The sequence below is a fragment of the Anas acuta genome, chromosome 1, assembly GCF_963932015.1.
Source record: "Anas acuta chromosome 1, bAnaAcu1.1, whole genome shotgun sequence".
In the NCBI taxonomy this organism is placed as follows: domain Eukaryota; kingdom Metazoa; phylum Chordata; class Aves; order Anseriformes; family Anatidae; genus Anas; species Anas acuta.
In genome coordinates, this window is record NC_088979.1 from 121530105 (window position 1) to 121544533 (window position 14429).

General features: G+C 37.9%; 1 protein-coding gene across 13 annotated transcripts in view; it reads left to right on the top strand.

The window, feature by feature from the left end:
* STXBP5L (syntaxin binding protein 5L) overlaps positions 1 to 14429 on the top strand; it is a 191437-nt gene that overhangs the window by 168738 nt on the left and 8270 nt on the right. For 6 of the 13 annotated variants that reach the window (XM_068698430.1, XM_068698432.1, XM_068698442.1 and 3 more), the window contains 2 exons: positions 1810 to 1980; positions 11578 to 11679. The exons of 2 other annotated variants lie outside the window; for them this stretch is intronic. In XM_068698430.1, coding sequence (XP_068554531.1) covers positions 1810 to 1980; positions 11578 to 11679 — 273 coding nt within the window. The remainder of the gene's footprint in view (positions 1 to 1809; positions 1981 to 11577; positions 11680 to 14429) is intronic. 5 more of the 13 variants (XM_068698465.1, XM_068698476.1, XM_068698481.1 and 2 more) reach the window with 2 other exon arrangements.

The following is a 14429-nucleotide window of genomic DNA, read 5'->3' on the forward strand; positions in this document are numbered from 1 at the left end:
ATAAATACTGTTGATGTTTCTATAGAATATGATTCTTTTTTACTCTGTTATGTTCCTCACCACTTCCTAGGATCCCCCTGGAGATAATTAGATATCATGCTGAAACTCCTTCACACAAACTGAATTTTGAAGAAAGGAAGCAGCTGGATGAGGATGTATCTTTTGCTGAGGTTGAACAGTCAGCCTGTGCCCTTGAACAAAGCCCCGATCTCAAAGGACATTCTGCTGAAATATATGAATAGTTCCAGTATATTTTGGAAAATTTCCTAAATATAACTTGAATGAATCATCCACATCAGTTTGATATCTGCTGTTAGCTCAGTTAATAGCTATGTATTAAGAAACATGATGGGAATCATTAACGTTGTGTCTCCTACAGAGCCGTTTCATTATAGATACTCAGCCTTAGTATAGACACTAATTGCTTTCTAAAATATAATTCTGAACAATTCTTTCCTGTTTTGTTCATCGAGACAGAACTGCTTTCACAAGTAAAGGATATGATTTGCACGTTAGAAGACTACGTATAATAGCACACTATATGCTGTATTCAGTATAGAATCTGTTTTATCACCTGAACGTAGAAATAGCTTTTCATTGTGTACAGTGGTGCTATCATGGCATGGTAAAAAAGAAACTAATTTTTCTTGGTGTATTAAAATTCATCTTTTCCTTGGATACAGTAAAAATTGACGAGACTTATGATATACTGAATATACTCATATATAGAAACCTAAAGACTAATTCTGAGATATAAATAACCTGACATTTAAAATGGGTGTAGAAACTTCAAGCTCACCCTTACCTATAGTATTGAGCTTTCATTGTTTTGAATAGCTGACCAGCTGTTTACTTAACAAGTCTGGATTATCTGCTGACCAAAAATAAGTCAGTTATACACAACTGTATATCTTTTCATAAGCTGAAGGGAAAATTGCATTCAGTAATTCTTCACCTCATATTTGTGTACCTGATGTGAGGGGAAGTGTAGTATTGTACGAATGTGTTATAGTCCATTGATCCCATCCAACCCACTCTAAAATCTGATCTAAGTCTTGCTCAGTGGATTGTTGTGGCCTTAAGACCTGTTTTCAGTGATGAAGAACAGACAAATGTAGGCAGCGTTTCAGGCAACTGTGTTTTGTTCCCTGCCTCATCAGATGGCAGCATGTGCTGTGCTGTTTGACCACGGCCTCTAGCAGGGGTCCAGGGACTCAGCCTCACATCTTTAGTTCTGTAGCAGACAAACATATTGTTCAGCAGTCAGTTTCTTTAGCAGTAAGATAAATCTATGTGGGATATAAAGAATAATTTGCAACATTATGGTTAGTTTTATGACTGTCACAAATAGGGGCAGTTAAATACCTGTGTCATTGCAGCTTCTAGACAGGTAGGGAAGTTGTCCAGCTCAATCTTGCAGTAAATTACACCTGCAGTTCTTTATGAGAGCAAAAAGGAAAGAGAGTTTTCAAATTTATTTGGTATCTAATAGGAGACACAACATCAAGGATGACAGCGTTACCCACCTTATCTTGACTACCCATGCACAGAGGTCAATAAAATGCTGTGGGATTCGCAGCTCTAAGAATGTGTACCAGTTCTATATCCCTCAATTTATTTCAAAATATACCTTAAAGATGTGGTGAGTTATTCTTACATATATGCGCTGCATTGATAAAACAAACAAAAAAGGTTACTCTCAGAAGATCTAATTTAACCCATTCTCAAATATCAGCACTAACATCTCTCCTCCATTCTGAATTTTGCGAGCTGGCACTTTACCTAGCACATTTTGCATTCACTTTCCAGATCACGTGAATGGTCACTGTACAAGTCCAACATCCCAGAGCTGCAGTGCAGGAAAACGACTTTCCAGCGCGGACGTCTCAAAAGCAAACCGCCGAGGGCCTGGGAGGCCCCCCTTTAGAAAGGCGCAGTCTGCAGCCTGCATGGAGATTTCCCTCCCAGTCACCACAGAAGGTGGGTGGCAATGACTATTTTGCTAGGTATCTGTGAATTTCTCACCAGGTGTGGAAGTGATTAAATTTAGCATGAGCCTTGTCCTAGTCATTGCCCTGAACTGCTGTCTTCATCTGACTGTTTAGAATTAGAACAACCCCTGTGTGTTAGTGTTGTTACTAACCAGCCTGCTCCTGAGCTCTGTGCTGCCTAGGGATGCGGTATGCTGAATCTCACCGAACTCTTACAGCTGTCCCCTCGCCTGTACGGATGGGGTGCTTTGTTCTGGAAAAGCAATTGTTCATAGTGGCTTATGTACAGTAATCGTGACAGCTAGTAGTACTAACGTTTCAAACTCTCATTGTCTCTACTTACCGAGTCTGAAAATGAATAGGATATTTTTAGAATGCAAGTTCAGGCTTTGTATGTATTTATTGATTTACTAGTTGTAAAGATGGTATAAAATTCCACAATCCCTGGCCACTGACGACTGTAAAATTATAGCGCATAATCTAATCAATTTTTGTATTTATAATGAGCTTCTAGTTTTGCTGCTTGAAAAACAGTCTTCAGATCTTGATCTACCTGAGTGAAGAGACTTAATTAAACTTAGAGATACAAAGTGGACCACTTATGGCAATACATTGTGCTTAAAATCTACAAACAGCCTATTTTAATCTCAGCAGTGCCAGCTATTTAACTGCAGATTAAAAGCAGGAACATTCAGCTGGTGTGTTTTCCTTCAATCTTGGTAGTGTTCCCACTCTGGTATTGGCATCCTTTACCCTTGTCTCCCAAGCTTCCAGCACCCCCTCATTCCTGCAACAATGCATTGTCTATGCAGAAAAGCTTCAGCCTACCAAAAACTGAAAAGAATAGTATCAAAGTAAATGTTGTAAGACTGTAGCATTGATTGTGTTAAATTTTAGTAATAGATACGCAATAATATTTAAACAACATAAGTATTTTTTACACTTAACTTTTTTTAAAGTCCAGTTTTTAATTTTAATGAAGATGCAGAATAATTTCTTAAGTGCCTAAGAGATAATAATCTCCTATGGCTATTGTTTAGGCCGTAGCTTGGCCTGAACGTGATGCTGTAAGTGAAAGGCAATCAACAATACCATGATTCTACATATTTCTTGTAAGGAGCGTTTGTATCCTAACATGCCCACCTGCAAAGGTGTCTGCACCACAGAAGTTCTTTATAACTGGAACCTGTTCTCCCTTGTTTTGATTATTATAAATAGAGATAGAGCAAGGGGAATTATTTCACTCAGTGTGTCTTTTTTTTTTTTTTTTAATTTATTTCAAACCTTTGTTACTAGTTGCAAATTGCTAGAATGATTTTATTTTCTTTATGACAATATAAAATATTAAATTCTTCTTTGACCTTTCTTCTGACTACTGTGGGGGTCACAAAACAAAAATAGGGTCTACATGTGTGAGACCCACTAAGAAAATATCCTAATTCATCATGGAGGGATTCTAAGATACTGTTCTTGATAGAATGGAGGTGCTATCCCAAAGACTGTTGCAGTGTCCTCTGGCATCTCCTTACATTTGATTTAAGGATACTGTTGACCTACATTGATCCACAGGGTAATAGAGCAAAGTATGGTCAGATGTTCTCTGAAAAATGGTTATGTTCACTAAATGCGTTACCCTCTTCTAGCTATGTCATTAAGTCTCTGGCAGAAATCATCTCCCATTGCCAGAGGCTATCACATCCGAACAAGACACTGGTGAAAGATGGATCGTTTGTGCTGTCCCTTTCTGCTTCAGTACAGAAACACTTAACAGCTTTCTACGTTGGGTTTACTTTATCCAAATGCCTTTGCACTAAAGCAAATGAGAAATGCCCCCATGATCTATTTTTCTGCCTTTTTTAGATGAGTATTAATCTTCTGCAGAGTAACAGGGACAAATACTTGGGAATAGTAACATTTCAACTGAAACTGCTGTTTCTTCAGCGACCATTCTGCCATTGCCTTAGTTTGTATGTAACACTAGACTGTTTTCACATATCTATATATTATCTCAATGAAATTCTTGTAATCATAGCAAAATTACACCTTGTAACAATACCAAAGAAACTGCTAGGCCAAGTTGTACCTCGTTAGCACAGATATTTTATATCTTCCCATGCATGGCAAACATAGCACTGCTTACTGGCATCTGTAGTATAGAACTGGCCTTTAGGAGGATGTTACAGTATCATGGATTCTTCAAAGATGAAGTTGTAAACTGAACAGCAAAAATGTTAAATCACGTTGTAGGCATCATGTAACATATGGTGAAGTGTAATCCTCAAACAATTAGTTATAAGGAGTAATGTGGTTTGCATAGAAAACCTATAAATTTCAGTTTTAATGTGGATTAATTAATGTCTTGTGTGTAAAAATGGTACTAAAGTAGATTTACAGAGCTCTGAGCTGTTTATAAATTCCCATACACAAGGGCAGTTTTCATCTGTGTAATCACCATTTTTCCTCTATGTGATGATAATGATCATAACTCTTTCATCTTCCTCTCTTTATGCACCATACAAATATGGTAAGTACCACTGCATATGATAGTTCATAGTGGAAGATTCATCACTACCACAATAGTTTCAATTGCTTTGTGTTTCTCTGCATTCTATGTAGTACCAAACTCTTCTGCAATACATGTATGCAGATACTGCTGTAATATCGACACTACTTGTATCCGAACTGGCTACAGTACTACACAATGCTTTTATGCTTCTTTTCCTTTTCTCTCCCATCCTTCCAGAGTGAGTAGGGTCACTGGCAGGCAGAAGAGGGAACCTACAAACCCCTAAGGTCCCACTGACCCTTGTGCACAAAACATTTAGTAATACAGTAATACTTTGATGGCACTATGAGGCTTTCTGTGTATCCATATCATGAAAGATTCAGTTTCTACAGCTCATCACTAATTATAATACCTATAAAGTTTGATATTAAAGTATATCTCTTTCTAGGGAGAGTCATCTAACTTCCTTTCAGGGACATGGAGAATATTAACGTGACTTGAAAAAAAGTCCTTTTCAAACGCATCACCTGTGTCATTGAAATGATATTACAACTCTCAGTAAGGTCAATGAAATGACTGTGTTATAGTTCTTCCTGCTGCAAGAAAGAGTCAGACAGATCCTTTACAATAATTTGTACTGAGATGTAATATTAGAGATTGTGGCTTGGGGTGGTCCTTTAGTGAGTGGGTTTGTATGCACAAACATACGTGTCCCCTGTCATCAGGTTTATAAACTAAAACATTTTTCTGATGATTTGCATTCTCTCATTAAAAAGAAACCGTCTGTCCAACTTGTATGAGCATTTTGTAGATACCTGTGGTATTATTCTTTTGACTTCTAGCTCTACTAACTGATCTGTCTTGAACGATTGACATTCAGCCATTCTTCATGCATCTTTGATTTCTAGCCATATTGTTTTGGCAGAAGGTTGAATTTATTTCTGAGTTTTTTTTTTTTATTGAATAGTATGGTAGAAAGTGGTATGATCCTTGAAAATTCTTAGGTTGGAGCTAAGGAAAAGGGCAAGGGAGAAGGAAGATGAGAAGTTAAAAGACTTGAGAAAGAATATGCTGAGAATAAAAATTCTCTGCGAATTGTGGAACTGTGTTTGATCAAAAGCTTCTGGCTGGGCTGTTCCAAAGTAAAATAAAACAATTCTCTCTGTGTGAAGAATTTATTGGCTACTTAGGAGTATATGCTGCAATAAATAATGGATTTATTCACAAGAAGTTGCGTTTTATATTTTCCTTTGGTGAAGCAAGATACATATTTTATGTCCTCGCCGGAAGGGTAGTATTTCAGGTTAGCATTTGGTAGGATTTTATTCTTCAACCTGATTAGAATTTTGATTAGAGATTGCTATCTCAGAAGTACTAAGCACTTTCTAAACATAAAGAGAAAATCCTTTGTGTGGGGGTAGATAATTCTTGCCTTTTCTTAAGCTGAGTGCCTGTCTCTGAAGCACTGATGACACTTGGAGGTTTTTTTTAATAGTTCTTCCAGTTCCTACTCTTAAAACCCCTTCTTAATTGATTAGATTAAAAAGATAATACATTTTGGTGACTAATCATAAGATATCTGTTAGAATAATATATCATTATTCTCACATTGGTTTTCAAAACCAACTTATTTAAATCTGACCTTTTGGTACAATAGGAACTATATTTCCAGCATTTTCATTGAGTGCATTTTCAATCAGCCTTCACGCACTAAACTTTTCTGATTTCGTTTCTGTTAGATGTCTTGGTCTTTTCCAGCTCTGGACTCCAACTAGCACCCTGTTTTACTTGCAAGTGTCTTCACAGAAACATTGAAAGAGGAATTATATTAACCTTTTGCTTAGCTTCATGGGGGAAAATATGTACTCCTCCCTGGCTTGCCTTCTGTCCTGTAGCACAAATGCAAATCAGTCCATCTTAGTCCAAGAGCTAGTACCACATAGTTGTTAAAGCTTTGTTTCCTTCTAGAAGTGCAGAGATCACAGCCTGACCACAAATTTCAGTGTAGGTGAAGAGGCCCAAAACATCTGTTCTTTTTCTGCATAGAAAAATAAAATCTGTGTTTCTATCTAGCTTTTATTGAAATTTTAGTTGAAATAAAACATTGATGTTAAAGAATAAAAATAATTTTTTTGTGGGAGGGAACTCAGTGTGGTTATACTTGCATAGCTGGGTGAATATGTGGATGTGTGCACAGATACATATGCTGTCATGCAGTCTTCATTACTGGAATAAATTCCAGCTAACTCTGGTAAGAGTTTCAGATTTGAAATTTCACTGTTTCTGCTTTTTTTCAAACATCCTGCTTTTTTAAGCAGTTTGCATTCTCCAAAAGGTTTTCTCTGCAATGATTTGCTACTTGCCATCAAATGCTGGCAGACTCTGACTTCTGTTTCCTTCTCATTGCTGTATTCACACAGAAATGGAAGCATTCTGTATTTATCTGTCCATGTGTGGTTGTATCACATGTCTTAGGAAGGAAGTAGAGATTTTTCCGTTTGAAATTTGGTATTTTGAAAACTATTTTCTCCCACCATCAGTGATAGAAACCTGTCTTTCTGGGTTTGATTTTTTTTTTCCATTACATAGTCTTTAACTAGCCCGGTTTCACCACCTTAGACTGGAATGACCATTTAGATCTTTGTGCTACAAACTTAACTCTGATCATGAAATCCTTACAAGGGTTTGATGTGCATTATAATTTTCCATGAATGCTAAGAGCAAAGTCTTTGAACTTGCTGTAGATTTCTTTAAAATGATTCAGTTTCAGTATTTACCTCAGCTTTTGGATTAATTCTTTTGATTATATAAAGTTAAAATTTGATATAGAATACTTGAGTTGAAAGAGCAGAGAGCTGGCAAAACAAACCATTCAAGAATATTTAGCTATTATCTCTAATAACCTTATCAAAAATTCTGTGGCAAGTACAATACAATTTCCATTTTAATGGATCCAGTATACTTTTATACTTGTAGATTTTCTTTAGAATCTGCATACTTCTATAAAATTGTTGTATATTTTTCTCTTGTCAATTATGGCTATACTGTTATGCTGTCTTTAGAAGTGCTCTATGCATTGGATTTTTTGAACTGGATGAGTAAATGGGACCATTTGGTTTCCTTCCCAAGTTTGGGATGGGGAGTGATGAGAAGAGGGAAGTTTCTGTTTTTATCATTAATCCCTTTTTTCTTGTTTTGGTTGGTTCTGAAGCCCACATGTGGATGTGAGCTAATTTCTTTCCAGGAAAGAGAGAAATATAGTTGCTTGATCTAGAAAAGTGTTGAAGCAGCACAAAGTGGTTCAAATACATGGCAGGGAACTGCACAGGGGAAGGGAACACACTGCTGTTCATGCCTGCTGAGAGGACAGGATGTAATGGACATAAACTGCTAAGGCAGAGCCACAGTTTCATGGGGACAGTCAGCAATTAATTTCCATGACAAGGATAGTTAACTGCAGAAATGGATTTTCTGAGGAGGCTACTGCATCTCTGGCAGGTTTTCAGAACAGCTCATGCCTCCCCACCACATATCCTTTGTCATGCCTCACCATATTTCAGAGTGGATGACTTCTGGAAAACTTCTTTGCCCAGGCAGCCAGGAGAACTGACACTTACCTGGTCCTCTGGGCATGTTACAGCTGCCATGTCCCCTAAGGGACATGTTTTTTCACAGATAAGCTTTCACAGCAGATAAAAAAGCTCTTGAGATTTTTTTTCCATTATTCTCTGTGAGGGGATCATGGTGTTGGTTCTGCTTGTGATTCATTTCAATCCTCTTAGCATTTGAAGTTACTTTACATAGCTGGTAACAATAGGAATTGTATAATAGGAAATAGCTTAGAGATACTGTGGTAAGCCACAGTCTCCACTACTTGCTCAGTTTGTCACCACCATATTGCTTAGGGTCAATCCCAGCTAAGCATCATAGCTGTTAGGCTGAAGTAAAGCTTTCCTAACACGGCTGGGTTACAAGTGGCATAGCTTCCAGGGAAGACATGAAGAGTGTCTTCATTTCTCAATGTCTCAAAGTTCTCATTATACCTAGTGACCACAGATACAGAAGGCGTGGATGCTGTCAGTCCTCTCAGGCTGGTTTGTGCCTCCAGCTTTCTGCTGAGTGCTGTAATCACTAGACTGCAAAAATCCAGTGGAGCTGTCGTCATTTAGACTGACTCATAATCTTTATCAGATCCAAACACTACTTTCCCTCAGAGGTTTCAGTGGAGTGTAAAACCTGATTACAACAGAGCTTTCCCTATGTCCCTGTAGTGAGGAGTGGAAGTCTAGAGACTGGGGTACCTCGTGAGTATCTAATGGCCAGGAGTGGCTGGGGAGGAAAGAGAAAAGAGCCTTGTCTGCATACATGTGTGATGCTGGTGCCTAAATTTCAACTCAATTGGGCTAGATTGAGTTTGCATTTGTTTTTTTCCTGGGAGAACATTTTCTTTGAGCTTCTTGTAGGACGTTGGGTCCACTTGCTTCCTCATAGGAATCTGCAAATTTTCCCTATTTTTAAAACTAACTAAAAGAAAGCTCTGTTCTTCTTCTGTTCACTGAATGTCTTGTCAGTTTTAATTTAAATGATGATTTGATTCCAAGTTAATCTGATTTCACACTGTACACTAGGCATGTTGAATATGGAGGGCAGGTGCACTGCATGCTCAACTTTTTTTTTCTTTTTTGCTTGCTAACAATCACCTCAGATCAACATAAACTGTTTTTCTATATCGGAAATAATTTTTCAAAGTTTGGGAAGTGGAGCGTACCATTAGACAGTTACTGGTACTTCTCTGGCAAAACGGAATAGGTGTGGGGCTGAATGAGGGAAGACCATATGAATACTTTGAGACTGTTCAAGTTACATTACAATAGTATTCCAAAGGCTTTTCTTTTTTTTTAAGCAAAGTTTTTCTGACTACATTTCAGTTGCACAAGCAGAAAATCTACCAGAGAGAGAAAAAGAATGCTTTCACTTGCTGTTATAACTATTTTGCCTCATTTATTGAATGGACCCAAGGCTTTTCTTCTATTGCACCTTTTATCTCCTCACGATTCTGTATACTTCTGCATATGAAAACTATAGAACATATTCTTCTTTCCCAAACCACCAATGGTATCAAGAGACGCTTCTGCAGAATAGCTACTTTAGGTAGGGGTTTAGATTATGGAGAACTGTGATATCTTTGATTAAGAAACATATGTCCTAATTTATAATCTAAATCCAAACTGAGCTCTTAGTGTTTGGAATATGAAGACAGTTTGCTTGTGTAAGTAAAGGGAAGTAATTCATGGAATCAAATATGGAAGCTTGATAGACACTATTTATGTTAAAGATCTCTAGCATTTTTATCTTTCTATAAAAATGCTTATTTCTACATCATTTTCAAATTGAAAAACTGTTTTACTCTAACAATTCCCTCCTGTTTTTAAAACATGCTGAACTAAAACCTAAGCCTGAACTTTTCCATATTCTGGAAATATCAAAATAAAGATTCAAGTCTGGTGACTTGAATCTGTTTTCTCTTTCAGGCCTTTATTTGCCATCATGTACATACATTGTCTTGTATCAGTATAATTCTGTGAAGTCATCCAAGTTACACTGCTATTACTATAGTAACTTCAGGACAGTACTTTTTCAGCAGAACTTTTTCAAGAGAGGGTTAAGCGTCCCACAGCTGTGGGCTGTGTGTAAGCAGATGCAGTCACCCTGGTCTGAATGCATTCCAAGCAATATATTCACGTGCTTTTTGACGTAGTTTTAGAGCAACTTATTTGAGCTGATACAGTAGAAAATAATTCGCAGCAAGTCTAGATTGTTGCATTGTTTGTGCCTAAGACAACTTCTGCTGCTTTCTAGTGAATTGCTTTGATGTGGAATGCAGCTTTAGAGTGATGCTATTAGAACGTGTTTGAAGATGTTCTTAGCCAAGTAACCGTGCAGTGTTCTTAAATGTGTGAAAACCCTGCAGCGTTACTTCCTGCCCCTTTCTCCTCTGTGTTGCTGAAGCATTGCCGTCAGTAATACGGTTCAGTCTCTGTCTGTATGATGTGTACTGTGTGCAAATTCATGTTTGAAGTGTAATTCCTTTACTGTACGTTTACATCGGCATTCAGAGCTTTGCATGCTTTCCTGATTCAATAATTTTAAAAGTGACAGATTTCTCTAAAGATGTTAAGGTGATGATCCTTAAACTGTCAAATGTTTTAATATTTTCATTAGCTTCTGGTAAGTCTGATGTTTGGAACTGAAACTTTAGAAATCTCCAGGTGAGGAGAATATGAACCATTTAACTTTATTTCCAGAATATATTGATTTCCATAGCAAAAAAGGTTGATCTTTATATATGTTCTTTAAGCGGATCAGTTATTCAGTATGTTAAAACCAGGAAAGAACCTATAATATTTGGGCGTCTTAGGTGTCTGACAGTTTAATTGCAAAACTCTCCAGTAATTAAAGGAAACATTTAGGGTGAAAATACTGATCTTTCTCACTGGTAGTTTAAGTTCATTCTTCATAACAAGTCATACTTTTGCTTTCATGATTCCTAACTCCAAAAAGACATTGGCTTTATTCATCTGTTAGTCCTTACTCCGTTATTTTAGAATAATCACAATGACAATTTCTTGGAAGAGATGATATGTGAGGATGTGTTCCCCTTACAAAGCATTTGCTGCAGCTGAGAATACAAAAGTCAGAACATTCCCCTGAAGAACACACATCAGTGGGATAAATATTTTCATTAGTATCCCCTCTCCTTTTTCTTTTAATTCCATGGGAAAGTAAGGAAATTCCAGTGTTATTTCCACTAAACAAAAGGGAGAAGAAAAGATCTCTACAAGTGTTCTGTGAATGTGGCAGTTGAAACATATGGAATCATTTACTCAAATTGTCTTTTAAATTCTCAGAAACCCTAAATTAAATCTTCTCCTAGACACCATTGCACTGCAGCAGGACCACTCTGTCGTGCAAGGAAAGAGCTAGGACAATAACTGCTCAGGGCTGCTTTCATATAAATGTCATGATGACGGTTGGCTCAATTGTTCTTGTCCTTTTGCAATGCATGCGATTTTGTGGCAGTAGGTTACATTTCCAGACGGGCAATGCTTCAGCAATTACATGGAATCAGTACATTCTCACACGACGAGCGTCACTATACTGCTCACACATGGATGAACAAAGGTAAGACTCAAAAACACTGGCTTCGTTTTTATCCTAGCATGTGAGTTGAAGTGTTCTTCTGTGTTTCTGTCAGTGAGGTGGGTAGCAAATTAGAGGTTTTGTAATTGTTTTTAAATCGGAAGCCTTCTACGTGTACGCTGTTGCTCATAGCTTGAATTTAACAATCAGTCCAATGTCGTGAAGGAAATTGGTTCCTGAGTGTCCATCTGCATCTCACCAACTCATACCATGCATAGAGCAGGGCTGAATGAAAACATTTTGAGGAAAGCAGGACTACTGTAAGGCAAGTAGTGGTATTTCTGAAGTATGAACCTAACCCACACTATGCAGCTCTTTGAAATTCACTCACTGCAGATAATGACGCTTTTGCTGAGAACTGCTTAGATTTTGGTCTAACAACTTGAATAGCAGCATATCCCAAGTCATAGTCACTCGTTGGCTCTCAGGGGACACTGGACCCCTCTGATAGTGCACTCTGCTTCCAGTGGCAGGAACAGCCTGAAGACCTGTTTGGAGAGAGAAAGAAAAAAAAAAAAGAAAAAAAAAAAAAGAGCCAATAAACGGAAATCTACAATGGGAAGACAAGTAAAAATGACATGCTAGCCTAAGAGAGAGACAGCTGAGTGGGAACAGGGGGATCGCTGGAGTTGGGATATATGCCTCTCCAAGCAAAAGAAATACTGGACGTTTCAAAGCAAGAGGCAATTTAGAGACAGGAGCACATTTATGAGAAAGTGCCAAGGATCTTCTGGGGAGGAGAAGGAAGGAAAGAATACTGGGGAACAGAAAAGTATCTTCTTTTTGCATATGAAAGGTCTATCGCCTTACTGAAGCAGGGAGACCACATAAGCTTTGTTTAACCTCGGTTAAAGGGAGTACCTGAAAGTGGTACTGGTGCTGGTTCAGAGTCACACAGAGAGGTGTTGTAGCTGACATTGTTGGGACACCTGTTTTGCTGGTGTCTGGGTTAACATGGTGGTTGGGTTAACGATTAGTATAGACTGGCAGTGTTTGTACGGGAGAAATTTTAGCAGGTGGAACATCATTTTAAAACATAGAAACTAGGCTAGGTAAGTTTTTACAGTTTCACAGAGAAAGTGCTGTTATATTTCTTGAGGATATAACGGAGCAGTTTTGAAATAAAGAATTTAGGGTATATTCTCTTTGAGAAAGAGAGTCTCATGGGAATAGCACTAAACTAAGTTTTATCCCAAATTCTAGGGAGAAGAGAGATTTCTGCCTTGTTTTAGAGCTAAAGTCACATAGTGATTGCAGCCTTTCATGGGTTTTGTTTTGCTGTTCAGATATGTTTAATGAAATCAAATTTTGAAATGTGTCATGCTGGTCTTTTGTGTTTCAGTTTGAGTAGTGTATTTAATATAAAATAGCACAGTATGTTCCCAAAAGTGTCCTAAAGATTATATCTGTTAATGTCAGTTCTGCTAAAATGTCTTAGTTAACTGTACTGCACAGGAGTGAGGAACACTTCTTGTTAATTTAGAGAGGGAGAAAGCTTGATGACACATGCAAATGGCACATCATATATTTTAAGGTCCGTGCATGTCGCCTACGCTAACTAAGCAGATGCATTTGTCCTTTCAACATCATTCTCAGTATGAGCACCACCATACTTGAATTTTATGGCTGTGATATTAATATACATTTTAAAGAGAAAAAGAATTACATAATAAGATATTTTAAAAGTAAGGTACACTTTGAATTAAAAAAAAAAAAAAAAGATTTGTGGATCAATCTGTGCCTTGAAATTACTGAAATTACTGCCCTCTCTTGCTTTGCCCAGCAGTTGTCACTTTGCTTAAGAAGGAGCTGGGCCAACCAGTCCAGTGCAGAAGTACAAAATGCTTGGGGTTATGGGAGACACTAATTCTCAAGGTATTAGAAGCTGTATTTGCACACGAATAAAAAATCCCAGTTTTATGCAGATATATTTAGCAGTGCTGAGCTAGAACTAGAGTAACAACAGTGCCTACTTGAAGAAGGTGAAACAGGGTGAGGAGAAGGCAGTGCTTAGAAATTCAAGTAGACAGAAATTTCTCTTCCATTAGAGTGGGACTGAAGTGCCAGGAAATGTTATCCTGCAAAGCTCCTGTTTGAAAAGCTACAGATACCCTCCAAGAACAGCAGCTGTGCCAAATGTGAATGAGCAGCATGTGAATCTGCCCCCATCCCTGCGTGCCAACACAGGCATGTAAGGTGGCATATATAGTAATGCCTGCTCTGGTTCCAGTAATGTTTTGCTGTGGTTCTCTCCAGTCTTTCCCAGGTAGCTGCTGTGAAGAGGATAATTTCAGCAGTTTACACGGCGTGATCTGGGTAGGGGAATATAATGCTGCAACATGTTGTCCAAGGAAGATTCACCTGCCAAACTGCTGCTTCTGATGGAGAGCAAGAAGCATACATACAATATGAGGCTTAGCCTAGTTTTCAATTGGAGTACTTGAGAAAGTTATTTTCTATTCCTCTTCTCAGTCATTTCTACTGGCTCTGAAGAGATAGCTCTCTATTCTGAGGTACGAGACAGATAATTTCATACCAAACACGAATCTGCTTCATAATGATAGGTTCAGAAGTAAGCCTTTTATCTCCGGTCCAATACCTTCAAATATTTTTCCGTCTCCAGAGCCTCCTACTTCCTCTAGTTGTTTATGTTGCAGAAGAGAATGTGAGGTTTCCAGTGATCGAGACTGGTCTTGACTCCAGGTTGGTAGACAGCAGCACTGGCACTAGTC